We start from the raw sequence: 22,082 nt of genomic DNA, 5'->3' as shown, positions 1-22,082 counted from the left end.
TGGCTGTTGTAAAGTTGGCAAGAGACATGCCCCAGCTAGTTTTGCAAATAGGCAATGACATTCTGGCAGTTTCTTTTCCAAACAAAACGGAGTTAAACTTCACGGATCATCTATAATGTATGGGAGCTTTGGGATTCCATTTGGCATCTCTCAATAACCTTATAGGGTAGAACTAACCTTATTTAAAGAGGAATCAACTGAAATTGAAATAACAGCATAATGACAAGATTCAGACCAACAGTCTCTGGAGGATTTCCCTAGGCTCCCATCTGCTTCAAGGAAATTAGAGCCAACAGATCATAGTTTTTGTTGACCAACAAGATGGAGCAGAGAAACAGAAGCAGTGAGAAGCAGCTTTCTCCTGAGAGTGCACACACATGAAATACCACACATACTATAAAGCACAACGAAAGGAAATCAAATCATTCTGTAAGGTCACCCCAGTCTATACACGCTTACCTGGTACAGGGGATTCCCCACTTTGAAGAAATGTATAGCAAAGGCCAGTTATTGTGCTAATTTTCAGCCATGCATATCAGTTGATACAAAGTTAAAATACCAGTTAGTTCTAGGCATGACCTTTAGTCACTTAATAAGCTACAAAATAACAGCTCTCTTTTTCTCTCTCCAGCTTTTAGCTAAGACAAAATCTCACATTCTAGTACAGGGTGACCTGAAACTATATAGCCCAGGTTGGCCTTGAACTCAGAGTGATCCTTCTGCTGCCAGCGCCCCCCATCCCCTTTTGAGACAACCTCGTGTAGTTCAGGTTGGCCCTGAACTCCTCAAGTGGCTGAGGACATCTGTCACCTTTGTACTTCACCTTCCCAGTGCTAGGATTAAAGACATAAGCCACCACACCCAGCTCAGAGACTTAATACTGTTAAGTTATCAAATCAGTAGCACCCAAGGAAGTCTACTGAGTAAGTAAGTAACCATCAAAACTGCAACATTAATACAGAAACAAAGATTTCTACAATTCACAGGGAATCTCAAGTACTCCAAATGCCCAAAACAGTCTTAAAAAGGGACAACAAAATTGGAGGTCTCATAATTCCTGGTTTCAAAAATTTATGATATTGTCACAGTAATCAAAATAACATGATACTGGCATAAAGCCAGACATACGGATCAATGAAATAGAGAGCCTAAAAGCAAATCCTCATGTATATGGTCAAATATTTCTTGACAAAGGTGCTAAGACCATTAAAAGAGAAAGAGTAGTCATTTGAATAAATGCTGTAAAGAAAACCAAATAGTTACTTGCAAAAGAAAGATATCCCCTAACATTATATAAAATAAATAGGCTAAATGAAGGGAGGAGAGAGAGAGGTGGAAGGGAGAAAAGGAAGATAGATATAATTCTTCATGGAAAACCTAAGGGAATTTTGTATTATGCTGGATCTGGCAACTCTTGGCTAGGATAAGAACACAAGAAACAAAACTGCAAGGCTCATGTAATACCCTTGGTTCTCTGCTTAGCACTGTAAAAATGAAAAACAGAACAAGTATGTCTTCACTGAACAGCAAAGGACACAACCAATCGAGTTAAAAGAGGTCACCAAGGACAGTAAACTCCAGCCAGCCAATACTAAGCAGTAGGACCTTGTCTCAAAAAAGTCAAACACAGCCACAAAAAGGGTCATGGAACGTAGAGATTTTTTTTTTAAGATACAGATATCCAATAAGCAAATGAAATACTATCTCATACTAGGCTTAAATTGCTAAAGCAGCTGCTATTAAGAGCTGGGAGACCACAGAGAAAGAGAAACTCTGTCTTCAAAAACAAAAAACAAACAAACAAACAAATAATAAAGAGCCCACAATAAAGCATTTTGCCAGGTGGCGGTGGCGCATGTCTTTAATCGCAGCACTCCAGAGGCAGAGACAGGCGGGTTTCTTGAGTTCCAGACCAGCCTAGGCTACAGGGTGAGTTCCAGGATAGCCAGGGATACAAAGAGAAATCCTGTCTCAAAAAACAAAACCAAAAATCCCCAAAGCAAAACAAACAGAACACTTGGAGTAGAGGAATAGAGGGAGGGGGAACTGTAGTTAGGATATTATTATTATGTGTGTGTGTGTGGGAGATTTATTTTCAATAAAAGGGAAAAGCAAAAAAGAAACTTGGGGGTAGGGGAACCACTTTGCTATTCAAAACACTGCATCAGTCTATTAAAAAAAAAATCTTAAAGTCCACCAGCATCCCCCTTACCAAAAAGGTTGACAAGGATGTAGAGAAATTGAAACGCTGTACAAATCCAGAGGAAATATAAATGATAAAGCTACTCTGGAAAGTAATGTAGTGACTGCTTAAAAAAATTTTTTTCCTTTCTTACTTTTCTAAACAATTACAATAGAGTTTCCATAGTCTAGCAAATTCACTGCTGGGTGTAAACCCAAAAGGAATAAGAGCAGGGTCTCAAAGAGTATTTGCCTATCCATGTTTTTAATTTTACATTTTAAAACGATTTATTTTCCCAGTTGGGCATGATGTCTCATGCCTTTAAAAACACAGGCAGAGGCAGGTAGATTTCTTGAGTTCCAGGGCATCCAAGAGCTACACAGAGAAATCCTGCTTGAAAAACAAAATTATTAGTGTGTGTGTGTGTGTGTGTGTGTGTGTGTGTATGTGTGTGTACCCAGAGGCCAGAAGAAGGTGCTGGTTCCCTTGGGGCTAGAGTTATAGGCAGTTTTAAGCTGCACAACACAGGTGTTGGAAACTGAACTTGGGTCCTCTACAAGAGTAGCAAGTACTCTTAACTGCTGAGCAATCTCTAGCCCCTAAATTTATCTTTAAATCATTTACTTAGTCGTAGGTATATGTGGTTAGAGGACAACTTGCCTAGAGTTGGTTCTCTCTTTCTACCATGTAGGTCCCTGGGACTGAAGTTAGGTTACTGGGCCCGGAAGCAAGTCAATTTTGTTGTTTTTTGAGTGAGGGCTCACTATGTAGTCCTGGCTGGCCTGGAACTTGCTATGTAGGTCAGGCTGGCCTCAAACTCACAGAGATCCTCCTGTTTCTGACTTGTGAATGCTGGGATTAAAGGTTTGTGTCACCACACTGGGCTCACACATCCATGTTTTAGGAACTATGTGTAACAATAACATCCATGTTCATAGCAATGTTATTTATAATTCACAGAAGGCAAGAAGAGAAGCAACCTTAAATGTGCACTAACAGAAAAATAAATAAAGTGGAGCATATGCATTCATAATGGCTAATGTTGACTGTTAACTTAACAAGTTCTAGAATCACCTGAGACAAACAAATCTCTGGGTATGTGTGTGAAGGAGTTTCTAAACCGAGTTAACTAAAGCGGGAAAACCTACTCTAAATGTGGCTGAATATAAGAGAAAACCAGCTAAATATCAGCATTCATCTCTTTCTGCTTCCTGACTGCAAACGAAACATACCTAGCCTCATTAAGCTCCTACACCAGAACTTCCGGGCCAGGTGCCCCAGAGCTCTAATTACGGGGGGCTGTAAGCTGCCTGGGGTGGGGCTCGGATCGGCACTTGCTGTAGAAGAGCAGCCACCCCCCAGCCTTTCAAGTGCACAGGTGCTCTTATCCTGACCCCCTCCTGTCCGTCTCTGCTTCCCGGCCACATAAGATGAGCAACTTTGATCTTCCTGTCCTTCCAACATGATGCTCCTTTCTCATCACATCAAAAGTAAAATAAAGGTGTGTGTCACCATGCCTGGCTTGTACAATTTTCTTATCTATTACATGTACTTCTTTTTCAGTGACTATTCACTAATGCAGACATACGATGAATTGTTTAACCATTCTCTATTGATGGATAATTATTATATTTCCAGGCTGTTTTTTTTTTTTTTTCTGATATTACCAACCTTGCTACAACACTCATTCTTTGGCTTACACATTATCACACAAGTAAATGAATAAAAGTCTGGCTTAACATTTAGCCAAATTCTAAAGGTTCTACCTATCAGTTACAAAATTCAAACTGAGTTACTGCCATGAATACTATGTAGAGACCATAATGTCTCAGAAAGACTTTGATTCAGGGTTACATTTAGAAAACAACACTGTATTTTTTTTTCCCTTGAGATTTTAATACTGAAAAACTGAAAACCACCCATTTCCTAGTAGGAGCAATAAAAGGTATGCGTACACTTTAATGTCTACAAGAAAATAACTAGAAAGAGTATATGTGACTATATCAAAGATATTTGTATGTTCACATTTGATAAAGATCCACATTATATTTAAATTAATATATAATGCACATTGTAAATGGCTCATGAGCCTAATGCATCTCAGAAACGTTTTGTTTCATTTGCACAGTATTAAAACTTTAAAATTTCAAAAGAATTTGAGTGTTTTTAAGTTTGGGCACTGTGGTAGTTCGAAAGTAATTGGCCCTCATAATCTCACAGGGAGTGGCACTATTAGGAGGGGTGGCTTTGTTGGAGTGGGTGTGGCCTTGTTAGAGGAAATGTGTCACTGTGGGGGCGGGCTTTGAGGTCCTAAGCCAGGCCTAGTGTCTCAGTTCACTTCCTGTTGCTTTTAGATTAAGATGTAGAAATTTCCAGCATTATGTCTGCCTGCACAAAGTCATACTCTCAGCTGCCATGCTCCCTGTCATAATGGACTAAACCTCTGAACTGTAAGCCACCCCAATTAAATGTTTTCCTTTATAAGAGTTGCCATGGGGCTGGAGAGATGGCTCAGAGGTTAAGAGCACTGGCTGTTCTTCCAGAGGTCCTGAGTTCAATTCCCAGCACCCACGTGGTGGCTCACAACCATCTATAATGAGACCTGGCTCCCTCTTCTGGCCTGCAGAGATACATGCAAAAGAACACTGCATAATAAACAAACAAACAAACAAACAAATCTTTGGAAAAAAGAGTTGCCATGGTCATGGTGTCTCTTCACAGCAATAGAAACCCTAACTAGGACAGGCACAACAGTTGATTAACTGAAGTCTACATCACTCTTAATGTTTTATACACAAAAATGCTTCCTTGTTCATGCATGGATCAGTGTTCTTCACCACTAAATATCAAATATTATGAGAACTAAGGATATGAACAGCAAAGACAGATCTCCTCAAGGTTAGCTAGCTATATGTGTAAGTGACAAACATACACAGCACGATGGTGTTGCCACCCAATGACTTTCTATGCCAACTGATGGAATGGAAATCTAAGCAGTTATTTTTCTACCTAACGCTGGCAGCCACTGCCTCCTGTTCATACAGCCCCAGCATCTCTCACCTCGTGACTTGCTTGTGGAAATCTGTAAGTTGTTTGTGTGTCACTGTGACAGCTCCCACAGTTGTCTCCTTTGGCAAACCTTTCAAGGAATTCTCTAGCCACCGACAGAACGTCTGTATAGAGAAATTGGATACAAATCTTAAAAGGAGGTAAAATTACTTACTAGGCACCCTATAGATACTAACCAACCCCAGAGGAATTCTCTTGAGTCAGGCCCAACAAAATTAGCAAAATATTATCTTAGGCCTTTCCACTCTGGGTTGATGAACTCTGCAAAAGCTTCTCTTCAGAAGGGCAGAGGTCAACCATAACTTACAAGTAAAGTCTCTTCTGGATGAGACTCTTGGTCTGTTCCTACCATTAACATATTTATTTAAAAAAAAAATTACTAGGTACCAGAAAACTCTTGAAAGACCAAAAGCAATTCAAAGTAAACATCAGAAAGACCAAGGAGAATAGGTGCTGCTAGCATGTTCCTGCAGTCTAACTTTGAGAAGACAGGAAGAAGCTTAGAAAAGAGCAAATCAAATGATGAAGAAATGAAGAACACTACTTATGGATGTTATAGATAAACAAGGTATAATTAGAAGTATTGATGATGTCCTACAACAGCTTAAATTTTTTATTTATTTTATTGTATGTGTATGTATGGGTGAGTATACTGCCTGTATACATTTCTGTGTACCACAGAGTGCAGTGCATGTGGAAGCCAGAAGAGGGTGTAAGATCAACTGGAATTGCAGATGGTTGTGAGCCACCATGTGGGTGGTGGAATTCAACAACCAGTGCTCTTAACTGCGGAGCCATCTCTCCAGCCCACACTGTGAGGCATAAATAGCAAGGCCAGGCCAGGTGTAGAGACACATGCCTTTAATGGAAAAGGACTAAGAATTTCTGGCCAGCCTGGGTTACATAGGGAATTCCAGACTAGCTTAGGCTACATAGTCAGATCCTGTCTTGAGAAAAATAAAAAAAAAAAAAAAAAAATAAGTTAAACATCAACAAGACACACATACATATACCCTCTTTGCACATGCACTCACACTGTCTCTTTTTTCTTTGTTTCTGTAACATGGACTAAACACGAATCCTTGGCTGATCTGAAATTCACTATGTAACTAGGCTTGCCTCAAACCTATGTTGATCCTCCTGTCTCTAGCTCCCAAGTGCTGAGATTAGCTGGGATTATAGTATGTGCCAGTATGTACCTGTATTTTTATTTATTTCTTTTTTTCTTTTTTTGGAGCTGAGGACTGAACCCAGGGCCTTGCGCTTGCTACACAAGCTCTCTACCACTGAGCTAAATCCCCAACCCTGTACCTGTATTTTTAAAGCAATGGAGCAGATAGAAAAATTAGGCATTTAGAATTCTGCAAATCGCCGGGCGGTGGTGGCGCACGCCTTTAACCCCAGCACTCGGGAGGCAGAGCCAGGTGGATCTCTGTGAGTTCGAGGCCAGCCTGGGCTACCAAGTGAGTTCCAGGAAAGGCGCAAAGCTACACAGAGAAACCCTGTCTCGAAAAACCAAAAAAAAAAAAAAGAATTCTGCAAATGAGTTTTCCTTTACAAGTTTTCATAATGGTACCCATGGTTTAAATGGACCTCCTACTCTTAGGTATCTATATACATATTTTTTGTTAATAGTATGAAATGTGATACTTAATTAGGAACATGTTAAAACTATATATTAACTAAATCTAAGTTGCTTAAACCATGTGCTTTAAAAGTTCTTTTAAACATTATTACACTGGTAGTGATAAAACAAAAACACTTCATTAACTCTCTCTCTCTCTCTCTCTCTCTCTCTCTCTCTCTCTCTCTCTCTCTCACACACACACACACACACACACACACACACACACACACAGGCATGCATGCCCCTATTTCTTGGGAAAGGAGTCATGGATGTTTGATTTCTGGGTCAGGTGATACAGAAACCATGTCAGAAAGCATACATATAATATGAATCAAGAATCAAGATTTTAAAGTCATCCTTCCCAAAAATTAAATTCATTCAGTTTCCTTGTAATATCTACCTCTGAACATATATGCACTAAACAAGTAACAATGGAAACTACAGTACCATCATGTATTTTTATTATTTATTTATTTATTTACTGGTTCTGGAAGACAGTTCATTTTAAGTCCTACTATGTATTTTCCTCTATTAATATTAAACACTAGAAATCATATTTTTCAAACTAATTTTCAGGCTATTACATGGTAGCTGGAGAGAGGACTCTGGTTAAGAGACTATGGTTTGGTTCCCAGTAACTCACAACTGTCTGTTGGTCTAGTTCCAAGGGAATCAATGCCCTCTTCTGGCCCCTACAGGTACCAGGTACATGTGTTGTAAACATACGTACATGCAGGCATTCACACACACATAAAATATAAATAAACCAAAAATTTTTTATACAGTAGGTATAGCATCATTAATGACTGTATGGCTGGTACTGAAATTACTTGAGGGAAGCGAGGGTCATCTGACTATAGCATCTGTCACCCCACTGAGCATGAGGGTTGACATCTTCAAGGCCAGGGGTACAGACAGGTAGTATACTACATCCTTAGCGTGTGTGAGCAGCCCCTCCACTATTTTCTTTTTAATAATCAAATGGAAAAAGGACCTGGTCAAATAGATCCAAAGGGGGAAAAACAATCCAGGTGTCTACAATGTGGTTTACTTATAATACTTGTATCCTTACAAATACTCTGGTTAATTTATCACAAGAACTAACATAGTCCAGTATAGAGTCCAGAGTGATTGTACACTTCTTAAATAATTTTCAACTGTATATAACTAATATGTAAGTATCTCTCACAAATGAATAGATTTTCACGGTCTTGACACAAGTCAACCAATCCAAAGCATAGGACCCACTTCTGGTGATGCACATTATAAACCACACGGAAGGGACACAAACATACTTTCAAGACTCCAGTAAGGAATGACTGGCTTTCTATGGCCCCTTTACTTTCAAATTAAGTTTAGCAATGTACTTAAATTTGGTTCCAAGGACATATACAATCCATCTGGTTCAAACGTAGGGCCAGTTTCAAGGAACCAAAGCTTATTAGGTTTGGGGACTATGAGAACAGGCACCTTACGAAAGAAACTCACCGGTCTGTCAACCTGCATGATCTCCCAGAGCACTTCCGCGACGTCTGGTAAGGTATAGGGGGGGAGGCAGAAGCAGCAGGTGTGGAGCAACTGGCTTACAAGCTGCTGCCCGAGTTGGTTCATCACCTGCCCAATCAGTTCCTTCCGCAATTCAAAATCTTCTTCATGCTGTAAGAAAACAGGAACACAGACTAGAACAAGGATTGTTTCAGACTATTTTGTACAGCATTCAGCACTTAACACAGATATCTGAGATCTAGAAGTTAGTAACTTGGTCAGTGAGTGATCCCCTATGGGAGAGGTCAACTAAAACAAATCAAGTACACAAACAAGAAAGATAGAACAAAGTCACGAAGCAGAAAAAGTATGTTTAGACTCACATCATTTGCTACTCCTGTGTGGATGAGGTCTCGTAGGAACCTCATGACACTACAATTGGCATCTCGATGGTCCAAGGTGGTAGACGCAATGGCCCACTGTAAGATCGGGATGACTACTTGGCTCCTCAGTAAGGTGACAGGGCTACGCTGAATAAACCTGGTATGTGAGGAGAGGTTAGGTATTAACAACAAGATTAGGCCACAAAAGCCGCCAAGATAAAGGATAAAAGGCATGGAAACAGTAAGGCCACCAGCTACTAGGACCTATAAGGAAGGAGGGTTAAAAGAGAGCACAGAAGACATTCAGCAATTGTCCAGTGGTAACTAACTAGTCATTGGACCCTTCTTAAAACCCAGAATGTACAACATCAGAAGTCAATCGTAATGTCCACTCTCAACTTGGTGTTTCAATAATATATAAATGTAGGAGAATGGATTTGAATAAACGGACTACTCTGGAGGAGAATGCTGATAAAAGGGAGATGTGTGCACATGCATGTGGGGCGACAAAAGGAACAGGAAAACCACACTTTTCACTACATTTTGCTAGGAACCTGAAGTTATTCTTTAAAAACTCTTATTTATTTGAAAAAAGAATAAAAAGGCAGGGGGGCAGGACTCCAGTGAAAAGCTAATCTCAATTTCAACTCACTGAGCTGTGGAGTCCCCTGGGAGACGGGATTCTGGGCATTCTGTGGAGGATCATCTTGAGTAGGTTAACTGAGGTGGGAAAGTTCACTCACTTTAGGGGGCACCATTCTCTGGGTTGGGATCTTAGGGTGCACAGAGGAGAAAGCCAGCTGAGCACAAGCATTCACTGCTCTCTGCTCTCTCATGGGAGGCAATGAGAACAGCTGCTTCCAGCTCTAACTTCCCCACGGTGACAGACTAAAACAGCAAACTGTGAGCAAAAATAACCCTTTCTTCTTAAGCTGCCTGTCGGGGTATTTCATCACAAAAGAGGAAAAGCAATGAACAGTCAGAGGAAGCTGGGCATGGTGGCAGATATCAGCCAGAGTGGTCTACATAGCTTTCAGACCAGTCAGGGATACACAGGGAGAACATGCCTTTAAAACAAACAACAACAAAAACTAGGAATTAGTTCTAAGATAAGATTATACTGAAGGATGTTCAGTTTCTTCAAGAAGTAGAGTGAAGCATGAAATAATGAGAGCATCATGGAACAGTAACACTACTGGGGGATTATCTGTGTGTGCTGGCTAATTTTATGTCAACTTGACACAAGCTAGAGTCATCAGAGGAGGGAGTCTCAATGAGAAAATGCCTCCATAAGATCAGGCTGTAGGCAAGCCTGTAAAGCATTTTCTTAATTAGTGATTGATGTGGGAGGGCCCAGCCTATTGTGGGTGAGGCCAATCCTTGCCTAATAGTCCTGGGTTCTATAAGAAAGCAGGCTGAGCAAGCCAGTAAGCATTCCTCCATGGCCTCTATATCAGCTCCTGCCTCCAGGTTCCTGCCCTGCTTGAGTTCCTGCTCGCACTGCTGTTGAAGATGAACTGTTACATGGAACTGGGAGTGAATAAACCCTTTCCTCCCCAAGTTGCTCTTGGTCATAGTGTTTCATCACAGCAATAGTAACCCTAACTAAGACACTGGGTAAGCACCTTTTTTTTTTTTTCTTCATTTGATAGTTGGCATTGAGCTCAGTCTCCACTTAGACATATTCCTAGCCCACCTAAGTACATTTTTATCTTGTGCATATTCCTTTTGTGTTCCCACCCAATACTTCCTCACCTCTGGAGATAGGCCAGCTCACAAAAAGGTTATGAATCAGTAAGCTACTTTTCCCAATGACCTCATTTTATAGAGAAGGAAATAAAAAAATGTCAGGTGGCAAAATTAAGCAGTGACAAGAGATGAGCAATTAACATTAAAAAGTCTTGTTCTTCAGAAGGACTTACCGGGTGGCTAACCTGAACAGGTCATCTACAGTGTCGGGGTGATTTTGGAGGCCATTCTGCTGTTCTAGGAGCTGAAAGGTGGGAATGCATAGGGCCTAGAATAGAACAGTAATTTTATAACAAATGCTTATACATAAATATCGAAATATTCAGACTTGCCAAACATCACAGCACATTCAAAGAGTAGAAGACGCACATAGGAAAGACAAGATTATAATGAGAAGAGAAAGAGAACTCTTGCCTAATTCAAAGAACAAGCTTATATGTTTGAAAGGAAGGAAGGGAGGAAGGGAGGGAGAGAGGGAGGGAGGGAGGGAAGAAGGAAGAAAAGAGGGAAAAAAAGACCAAAAAAGTCACATTCTTAGGGATTGAGGAAGGAGATGGCTCAGTGGGGAAGAACATTTGCTATGCAAGCTTGAGGAACTGATTCTGGATCTCCAGTGCCTGCATAAGAAGTCAGGTGTGCCTGAACACACCTGTAACCTCGACTTTGCGGGCTTAGACAGACAGATCCTAAGACTTACTAGCCAGCTGGCCTTGTGGAAAGTCCACTTCTGCTTCAGTAAGAGACCCTGTCTCAAGGCAATAGGCAGAAGGCAGGAGAAAGACATCTGATGCTCTACTGTGGTCTCCAAATGCATAATATACACACACCTGCACATTGATGTGTATACCACACATACAACACACATTACACACACAGAAGACACTTCAGAAAGGGACGAAAGTACAGATTTCAGTTGATGATAGTGAACAGACTGACTTGCTCACTGATCAAATGATTGTGTTCCATCCCCACTTAAAGATCTATTTATTTTAAAAGATGGTGTCAGAGCTCCTGAAATTGGAGTCACAGTATACCCAGGTTGGTCTCAAACTCACAGTAATCTTCATACTTGGCACAGAATTAGAAATTTAAAAAAAAAAAAAAAAAAAAAAGAATTTTTTTTTAAAGGATTGTTTTATGCATATGAATGTTTTGCCTGCATACTATGTATGTACACCATCTACATGCCTGGTGTCTTCAGAGGTCAGAAGGTAGCATCAGATCCCCTGGAACTGGAGTTATGGATGGCTGAAAGCCACCATGTGGGTGCTGGGAATTGAATTCAGGTCCTCTGCAAGAACAGCAAGTGCCTTTACTTGCTGAGCCATCTCGCAAGTCCCAGCATTAGTGAAGACACTTTATATATGTACTAGATGCTGTCTAGTCATCAAACCTGCTATCTGAGTTTGATCTTCTGGACCCACACAATGGAAGGAAGAATCAACTTCCACAAGCTGTCCTCTGACTTCCACACTCTGTGGTGATATGTGTACCCCACACCCCAACAAACGCAGTAAGGAATTAAAAAGCAAGGCATTGCAGTGTAAACTTATAATCTCAGTACTTGGAGGGTAGAGGCAGGCAGATCTCTGTGAATTTGAGAGTAGCCTGGACCATATAGTGACACCCTGTCTAAAATAAATAAATAGAAAAAAGAAAAACAATCACCAAGTGTCTATCTCCCCAACATTAGAATATCGACATACTGTGGTTGTGATAAGAATAAAAAGGACCCAGCAAAGGTTTTCGGGTCCACAAGGAAGGCCTGGCATAATCTCTACAAGAAAAACATACCTGGAGCATGTCTAATAATCCTTGCCGACAGCCTTCTTCCATGCCGTACTCATCCACAAGGATACTGCCAAGGTACAGGAAACAGGAATGCTGATGTACACGATACACATTCACCATCTGCAAGAAGAAATTACCTAGTCAACTCATCTCTCACCCTTCAGAAAGTATCTCAAGTATCAATAATCTATCTCCGGGAAGAAAATCAGATGGGGTTTCTCTCTCTCTTTTTAAAAGACTTATTTATTTATTATGTATACAGTGTTCTGCCTGCATGCCATAAGAGGTCACCAGATCTCAATACAGATGTCTGTAAAACATCATGTGGTTGGTGGTAGATTGAACTTAGGACCTCTGGAAGAGCAGCCAGTGCTCTTAACCTCGGAGCCATCTCTCCAGGTTTTTGTCTTAAAGGCAAAGTATTACAGTTTGTTGGCAACACATTCTGAAACAAGGCTCAACTTAATTTTCAGGTTTTCTTTTGAAAGAGTTCCTTCATACCTTTGATTGGTTTCCTTCCAAAGACAATGTTGAAAGAACTGTCAAATACTTCAACTACAAGCAATTTAGTTCTCAGGGTAGTATTTCCAAAATATGGTCTCATGTCTAGGATTAAAGGTCTATACTACTATGCACTAAAATACCCACCCCACCCCCACAAAGATTAAATGTGCTGTTCTGACAACTGAGAGGTTAATATCAATACAAATTACTTAATGGTCTAAGGATAAGTGTTTCATATAGGTCTAAATGTTACTACTTCGAATCACACAGCACAATTACTTGCCAATCTTAATGATTAAAAGAATCAGATTGGGACTGGGAAGATGACATGGATAACAGCACAAGCTTTAGGACCAGAGTTCAGATCCCTAGAACCCATGTAAAAGTTGGGCAGGTGTGGCAGCCACTTGTAATTCCAATACTTGGGAGGCAGGCAGGGCACCCCTGGAGCAAGCTAGCTACCTCCCTAGAATAGCCAGGATCTCCAGATTCAGGGAGAGACCCTACCTCAACAAGAAAAGTAAAGCTTGATTTAGGAAGACACTCTTTGTTAACTCTGGACAGCACTCTTCCTACACACATGCACGTATACTACCACTTGGGCAAAAAAGAAGTGAATCAAATTTATTTTTGACAAATAAAAAAGAACTGTGTGAACAGCAAAGTTTGACTTGTTTCATTTTCCCCAAAGATATTAATTTTAAAAAAAAAAAATGTTTGCCACTGACACATAAAGGCTGGGCATGAGTCATTCTCTTCACATAATTTTAGCCAGTCTGTTCAGACCACCACTCCACAGGCTGTTTCTCTGGACAGCAGACCTACTCCATGCACGTATTTATGAAAACACACTTTCCGTTCTAAATCAATCCATCAACCTGGGTTCGCGCTGAGGGCGCAGTTCCGCCCGCCTCGTGCCCTCTCTCGGACAACTTACCTGTGTGACCAGCGGCTGCAGCAGGGCTGCAGACCCTTTGCCTACACAACGAACAGCGAAGCGCAGGCATCGGCAACAACGCTCCACAATCCGGTTGTCAGCACGGTGCTTGTTTAAAGTCTCAGACAAAACTGGCCAAATCTGAATCAAAAGGAAAGTAAGACAAAGAATGCATATTGACTAATAGCTGAGAAAATAATCCTAAATGGGTAATACCTGATTTTGTTGAAGTTAAGTAAGTACTATTATTATTAGTCTTACACCATAGCCCAGACTGGCCTTCAGCTCACTAGGCAGCCCAGGCTGGCTTCACCTCACAATCTTCCTGCATCAGCCTCCTGAGTTTCTGGGGTTACAGCATACATTATTACACCTTTCTGATTTGGATAAGATTTGGCCAGTATGTGTATAGATATGCACAAGTTCACATATTACACATTACTAAAACCCAACCTTGAGAGAAACACAGCGACTTTTTAGAACAAGACCACCAACTCCAACCTTATAGAAATCAGATACACATTTTCCTAAATTTCAGACTTCCTTAGTGAGGATAAAAGAAGCATAGAGAGGAAAAAAATATTTAAGGAAAGCAGAAAACAAACAAAAGGACTGGGGTTATAAATAGTTATCTGCTACACTGAAAGCTTAATTTAAGGCTATCTAGTATCTATGCAACATCTAAAGTTTGCAATGCATTTCTAGAAATCATGGCTCTGGCTGTAGAGATCGTTCAGCAGTAAAGGCATTTGCCACCAAAACTTATGCCCTGAATTAAATCCCTAAGCAACACACAGTGCAAGGAGAGAACTAACTCTTGCAGGTTGTCCTCTGACCTCTGCGCCATGGCAAGTGTAAATGCATACAAACACACAATTTATAAAACAATATGCAAGCAAACTAACAAACAACCCCATGCCTCTTGATCCTCATGTTATCCTGAGTGAACAAAGCACAAAGGAGGATTATAAAGAGGGAAAGCTAAGGCCACTGACTTTGTCAAAAATATTAGACTACGACTCATTAAGCCTCCTAGCAATTGGCTAATCTTAGAACTTCTTCTTTGGTTTTCAGTGCATTTCCCAACCATTTTATTATCATCAAGTCATGCCAACAAAATAAATCTCCCTATGAACATGAAAGACAGCGTCTCCTCAACCCAGTTCTTCAAAGCCTTAAAGGGAAAAGAAAAAAAGTATCCATTAGTACTTACTTCCTGTATGACTTTTTGGCATGGATGAGTCTGTCCATTTTCTACAATAGGATTGGTGTGTCTGGGAAAAGACAATAGCCCCAAACAGTGAAAGGAGAATTTAACTGAGAACCCGGCCCTCACTCTCTGCTCATAAAATCAGGTGGTAGTCATTTACTCACATCAGCAGTTTTCTCCTAGCCCCATTTCAAGCAAAATCAAACATACTTAAAGCCACCCCCAAACACAAACATCACACTGTCACTAAGTCACTTCTACTAAAACAAGCAAATTCCATGCAACTTTGGTGATATAGGCTGCAGGGAAGGCTCTACTACTTTTTCTATTATTCCTCTTTATAAACCTAAATGTGTTTGTTTCCAAATTAATAAAAACACATTAAACCTGCCCTGAGCATTAAAACACAGAAAGTTTTGCTAGGTGTGGTAATGCACACATTTGATCCCAGCACTTGGGAGGCAAACACAGGCAGATATTTATGAATTTGAGGTCAGCTTGGTCTACACACCAAGTTCCAGGCCAGCCAAGGTTACATCATAAGATCCTGTCTCAAAACAACAAAAGCCCAGGCGGTCGTGGTGCACACCTTTAATCCCAGCACTCGAGAGGCAGAGGCAGGTGGATGTCTTTTGAATTTGAGGCCAGCCTGGTCTACAGAGTGAGTTCCAGGACAACCAGGGATACACAGAGAAACCCTGTCTTGAAAAACAAACAAAAAAAAAAGGGAAAAGGCTCTAAGAACTATAGTATAACAAGTGGCTTGCCATTGTTCTCGTCTGAACCTATGATACATGTTATGGATCCACAAACAAAATGTCAAATTCAACTCCTCTGTCTTGTTCTACAGCCCACAAATTTGAAGAAAAGCCAGAGGGAAGCTTGAGAATCACTGAAACAATGACCAAAGAGACAGTGATGATGGTGATGACAGTGTGTGTGTGTGTGTGTGTGTGTGTGTGTGTGTGTGTGTGTGTGTGTGTGTGTGTGTAGCAGGACAGGGTCAGAGACAGGATCTTCCTATGTAGTCTAGACTGGCCTCTGCTTGCTATGTAGTAAGCATGACCTTCAACTTCTCATCTTCCAGCTTCCATCTCCCAAGAACTGGGATTATAGGCTTGTACCATCACTATCACTTGCTTATTTTGGTGTCTCATTTGTGCTTTTATTTTAACTCTAGACCTTCCCTTCTTACCTAAATATTACTGCCAGGCGATCTAAGAACACAGTGGGATCTGAAGATATGCCATTGCTGGGCTCCTGAGACAACAGCTGAAGAGACAAAGACGTTAACACACACAGACCTTTAGTGAATACTGCAGTAGACATTCTTATTTATCAACCCTCAACTTCTGCCTGAGAAATACTCAAATGGTACAACTTTCTTATTTGCAAACTACTTTCCTCTGTCTTGTGCCCTGGATTAGATGGCATATTAGCAATCTATTTACTATCTGATCACTTGGGAGGGCAAAACAGCATTTCTCCATTTACCTATGATTAAGATAATGTCTATATCTTACTAAACTGTACACTGTTACTTTATACTTAATATATGTAACATTTATATTTATCTAAAAAATATTTAAGTTTATGAGTGTTTGTTTATGAGTGTATATTCATGTATATATACTGTGTGTGAGGCAGCCTGGTGCCTAAGAAGGCCAGAAGAGGGTGCTAAGAACTGAACCCAGGTCTTCTACAAGAACAGCAAGTGCTCTTAACTGCTGAGCTGTATCTTTCCAGTCCCTATATGATATGCAGCTTTTACAAAAACCTTCATTTAGTTGGGTGTGGGGAGAGATATGTAAGTGCCATGGAATGCATGTGGAGGTCCAAGAAAATTTGTGGGAATCAGTTCCCTCCTACCATGTGGGTCCTAGGGATCAAATTTAGGTCCTCAAGCTTAGTGGCAAGCACCTTGACCCACTGAGCCATCTTCCTAGCTCAGTTTTGTTTTAAGTTTCAGACAGGTCTTCCTATGTAGCCCAGGCTAGCTTTTGCCTCAGTACTTGACTACTGGGATTATAGGCAGGTGTCACCATACCCAACTTATATTTAGTTTTATTTAATATAAAGTGTTAAGATGATTACTTCTCTAAAGAATTTTTTTTAAGCAAACTGTCTCTCACTCTTTCTTAAAATTCCTTAAATACTGCTAGCAGTACAGATCATTACAGATAAACTTCAGGATCAATATGGCAAGTTCTAAAACTTCCATTAGTATATCTATTGTTATTGCTCTAGAAATGCAGTTAGGGAAGAGCCGACAGCTTTAAAGTGTTCTTCAACAAAATATGGTAGACTACAGCTTTTCTTTCCTTGAGACAGTCTCACTGTGTAGCTGAGGCTGGCCTGAACTCACGATCCTCTTACCTCATCGTCCCTACTGAGTTGGGATTACAGGTATGTGCCAACACTCCTGGTTTCTAGGATATGGTTTTACTTCCTGGACTGGTTTTCACACTGGACCCTCTAAATGGTTATTACTGATACTGAGAAACTGAGAATCTACTGTCTCCACACAACCCCGCAATTCCCCTCACCCCCTCAGACAGGGTTTCTCATGAAGCCCTGGCTGTCCTGAAATTTGCTCAGTAAACCAGGTTGGCCTCGAACTCAAAGAACCACCTGTCTACCTCCCGAGTGCTGGGATTAAAGGTGTGAGCCACCACTATCCTGAGAAGCTACTGATTTTTAAATAGTCATATGACACATAAACAATGCTTTGGTCAATGAGCGACTACATGTATAAAAGTCATTTTATAAGATTATAATGGATCTGAAAAACTTTAACACAGAGACTTCATAGCTACACAAACATCAGTGTGTAATGTTTACTTCTATATTTGTAATGCTTCTAATATGACTGTTACTGATGTGTTTACTATATTATCATTACTGTTACTTTGGCTTTGTTTGTTTTAAGAGTATGTCACCATTTCGTCCAGGCTGCCTAGCATTCACTATGTACCCCCGCTAGTCTCAAACTCCTGATGTTACTGAATCGGCCCCTCAAGTGCAGGGGACACCATGTCTGGCCTTACCATATTTTAAGGTGTGCCCATACTCAGGAAAAAGAAATCGCTATGGTAGCAGCAGCCCTCATATGCCCAGTGTTTGCCATGTCTCTTGATTTGCATCAAGAGGTCATGTCAAATGACTGACCTATAGCTTCTGGGTGTGTATTACAGTCCAATGTTTGAATACCTACAAAAATGCCAAACAATGCTTCCTCAGACTATTTCCTTGATGCAAACAAATGTCCAACTGTATATTTTCTAGTATGCACATACAATTCCAAATTTTAATAAATTTCAGTTAATTATCTTGGCTTTTAAACGTATGATAACTAACTTGTAAATAAGAATTGTACTTTTTCTTTCGGAACATGTAAGTATATATTTGTTTCGTTCCTTAAATGGGCTCACCTTTTTCAATGCCATAACCTGAACAGAACATAGCTCGCTAAGACATTCAGTAATCTTATCCAAAGGTAGTCTTGCTAGGACAAGAGCTGTTCCTGAAAAACAAAAATGACTCCAATGAAAAGCATAAAGGCTGAATTGAGGTAATTAAATTAGTTGATCCAAATTATACAGATAAACAGAATTCTTTTTAAAAGATCAGCACTGTTTTTAAAATTACATTATCTTAAGTGTGTGTTTAGAAGAATCCAGGCTGATGTTCACATTGACGTAACTCAATGTTCGTTTCTTCTTAGCAGCAAATATGAATGTGTTTAATATGAATGTGTTGTCTCTAACCCAAATCTATATTCATGCTGCAAGCAGTATGAATTAATTTGGTAGGCTTAAGTTCTGCTAAGAAAAGAATGTATGAACACATACTCAACACTCCCCTGAATGGAAAAGCCACCTTCACCATCACTAAGTACATTACAAAACTAAAAGCTTCAAGAAGACTTTAAGGTAAGTCCAACTAGTGGTCTAGAGGAGACTGTTACTAACCTTTCAGCAAACCCACAGCAGCTTCGGGAGACAACATAAAAGAATCAAGGGAGTGGGCAATTTCTAGGAGTCCATTAAAGTGCTGAGCCATATGATCCCGACAAACTGAACAAATGTTATGAATGGCTTTGGCTGCCGCAGAAGCCAGAGGCTTTTCACACAGGCCTTTCATCAAATAGCCCAATACAGGGTCTAAGAAATAAAAGTCAAATACAGATTATATATCTGAAACTCAAGGAAAATAAATACTTTCTTGCAACAAAGGCTGATATATTTTTCAAAAGTAACTCATAAAATGAAATATATAAAGCACTCTTAGTATTAAAAACAAAACAAAACAAAATTCACCAAGTGTGGTGACACATGCCTTTAATCCTTGCACTTGAGAGGCAGAGGCAGGCTGATCTCTGTGAGTGTGAAACTAGCTTGGTCTACATGAATTCCAGACAACCTAGGGATACACAGTGAGACCTTGTCTCAAAAGAATCAACAAGGGCCTGGAGAGAGCACTGGCTACTCTTTCAGAGGACCCAGGTTCAATTCCCAGCACCCACATGGCAGCTCACAACTGTCTGTAGCTCCAGTTCCAGGGGATCTGATACCCTCACACAGACACACATGGAAGCAAAACAACAATGTACATAAAATAATTTTTTAAAAAAAAGAACCAACAGAACAAAAACAACTCACAAATTTGAAGCTGATCTCTCTGATGCAGCGTCAAAAGGCCCTGAGCTCCATTCATTTCATCTTTCAATTCTTTCTTCATTGTAGTTAACTGTTCCTTCTAACCCCAGCTTCAGGCAGCAGTTTGAAAACCACTGACTGTGAGCCCAAGGGATGGCTTAGCCATTAACAGCACTATTCTTCCCAAGACCTGAGTTCAGTTTCAAGCACCCACAGAGTGGCTTACAACTGCCTGTAACTCTAGCTCCAGAGGAATCTGATGCCTCTGGCCTCCTCAGGCACCTGCACTCCTATGTACAAATCCACACTGTTACACATACTTAAAATCAACGTGTGTGTGTGTGTGCGCGCGCGCGCGCATATGTATATGAATGCTTACATGTGTGCATTTGTACATGTAGCCCCACGGTTGATGTTAGGTGTTCCTCTATCACTCTCCACTTTATTTACTGAGGCAGGTGCTCTTAACTGAACAAGCTTGCTGATCATTCTACTAGCCAGCCTGCCCTGGAGATACCAGCTCTATCTCCCTAACACTGGGATTTCTGTTGCCCACCTCACCTGTCCAGCTTCTAGGTGGGTTATAAGTACCCAGACTCCAGTCCCAAACCCCACCGCTATCACTTCTAAATGAAAGAACTTACTATTTTATCAAATGCAACTGTTCCAACAATGGTGACTACAAAGGTTTACTTCCAGAGTTAATCCTACTCTTCTTTTTACCTTTCTTTATAAAAATCTGATTTTTTTTGGAAGAAAGGAAATATTAAACATGCTGTAGGATCATAAGATCATTTTCATGAAGGACTCAAAAGGGTACTGTGTCAAAACCCAGTTAAAACAGTTATCTTGAACCAAGAATGTAGCTCAGTGGTAGAATGCTTAGCTAGCATACATGTGGCCCTGGAACTGATCCTCAGTACTATAAAACTAATTTGTAACACAACCTACCATAGTCTATCCTCCTCCCCCAAAACCCCAAGACTGTTTAGTTAAGATACTCAGAAGATGGAGAATCGGAATTGGCAGCTCAAACAACTCCAATATTGTAGGCTTTGGGTCTCAAATGACATAGCAGTTTTGATTATTCTGGAGTAAATATTAACACAGAAATGTGTTTATTGCTGATGTACAAATCTGAATCAGATACTGCAAGTCGGTATTGAACTCTGCTGATTATTGAACATGACAAACAAACAATGACCCCACTTCTGCTTCCTGGTAGAAGGACACACACACACACACACACACACACACACACACACACACACACTCATGCACACACGCACAGGATTTTGAAAATATTATGGAATGGCATGCTCTACTTGCTAAGTGGCTCAGTAATAACTGAGTACACCTATCATATGTTCCACACACAAAAGTGAGAAAAAGAAACTTGTGTACCTTTTTTGGTGTGTGTGTGTGTGTGTGTGTGTGTGTGTGTGTGTTTGTTTTCAAGACAAGGTTTCTCTGTGTAACAGTCTTGGCTGTCCTGGATCTTGCTCTGTAGACTAGGCTGGCCTTGAACTCACAGCCCTGCCTGTCCCTGCCTCCCAAGTGCTGGGATTAAAGGTATTTGCCACTATGCCCACCTACTTGTTTACTTTTTGTGGCAATTATTAATCATTAAAACCAGATTATTTGCAAACATTCACTAACTTGGGAACACATAAAATTCTCTGAATGAATCTCTTTTAAATATCAGGAGTTTGAGTACATATTTCTCTGGACAGATTTTTTTTTTCCCCTTTGGATCTCAGGGTCTTTATCTGCAAAATGGGATAAATGATAAATGATTCCAACTTTAACTCCAACTCTCAAGATTCATTTTACTTTACATTTATTTTGAATAATTATTAGCTTTTACATAAAACATCTCCTTCACAGAGAAAACCCATTCCTTTCCTTTAGTCTATTAGCTGTTAGGAGGACAGTCTGATCAGCGCATACATGTACCAAAGACTAACAGAGACAGAAATGTTTGTGCTTTATTTAAGTAAGGCACTAAATACTCCAGCCCTCTCCCTATCTGGAGGTCTAACAAACGCTCCAACCAAGCAACTCACACTGCGCCTATTCTATGAGAAGAAAGTGGGAAAACAGATGCAAAAGAAAGGAGCCATCAGACCAGCTCAAGGGACGGCAGCAGAGGTCGCGTTCACACTCACCCAGGAACTGAGGGTTCCGGTCAACCACTTCACTCATTTCCCCGACCAGCTCAATGCTGGTGTACCGAACAGCCATATGTACAGTCTCTGGGAGACGGACAACTCCCTCCAGTACCTCCACAAGGGTGGGATTGTTCTCCCTGAGGACAAAACAAGGACTCAGAGTTACTGTCTATAGGGGAATATTCTGGCCAAGCAAGAGGCAGCAGTGAGATTTCACAGTGCCTAAAGGGCTTCTAAGTAAATAATAACCATTCAAATAAAAGTGCTGAATATTTTCAAACAAGGAGTTTGGTTTCTTGTTTTCTTGAGGTGCTGA

The 22,082-nt window shown here is 40.5% G+C and overlaps 1 protein-coding gene across 6 annotated transcripts in view; it reads right to left on the bottom strand.

Moving 5' to 3' along the window:
- The window catches only part of Tnpo3 (transportin 3), a 97,135-nt gene that overhangs the window by 8,044 nt on the left and 67,009 nt on the right, over nucleotides 1–22,082 (bottom strand). For all 6 annotated transcript variants that reach the window (XM_037203689.1, XM_037203686.1, XM_037203687.1 and 3 more), the window contains 11 exons: nucleotides 21,764–21,903; nucleotides 18,909–19,100; nucleotides 18,369–18,460; nucleotides 16,133–16,209; nucleotides 14,941–15,001; nucleotides 13,728–13,868; nucleotides 12,290–12,406; nucleotides 10,669–10,763; nucleotides 8,747–8,903; nucleotides 8,367–8,534; nucleotides 5,243–5,355 (listed from right to left, as the gene is read on the bottom strand). In XM_037203689.1, the coding sequence (XP_037059584.1) occupies nucleotides 5,243–5,355; nucleotides 8,367–8,534; nucleotides 8,747–8,903; nucleotides 10,669–10,763; nucleotides 12,290–12,406; nucleotides 13,728–13,868; nucleotides 14,941–15,001; nucleotides 16,133–16,209; nucleotides 18,369–18,460; nucleotides 18,909–19,100; nucleotides 21,764–21,903 (1,353 nt within the window). The remainder of the gene's footprint in view (nucleotides 1–5,242; nucleotides 5,356–8,366; nucleotides 8,535–8,746; nucleotides 8,904–10,668; nucleotides 10,764–12,289; nucleotides 12,407–13,727; nucleotides 13,869–14,940; nucleotides 15,002–16,132; nucleotides 16,210–18,368; nucleotides 18,461–18,908; nucleotides 19,101–21,763; nucleotides 21,904–22,082) is intronic.

This window comes from Peromyscus leucopus, chromosome 3, assembly GCF_004664715.2.
Source record: "Peromyscus leucopus breed LL Stock chromosome 3, UCI_PerLeu_2.1, whole genome shotgun sequence".
NCBI lineage: Eukaryota > Metazoa > Chordata > Mammalia > Rodentia > Cricetidae > Peromyscus > Peromyscus leucopus.
Note: the sequence above shows the minus strand (reverse complement) of the source record. Positions and strands in the feature narration are given on the sequence as shown.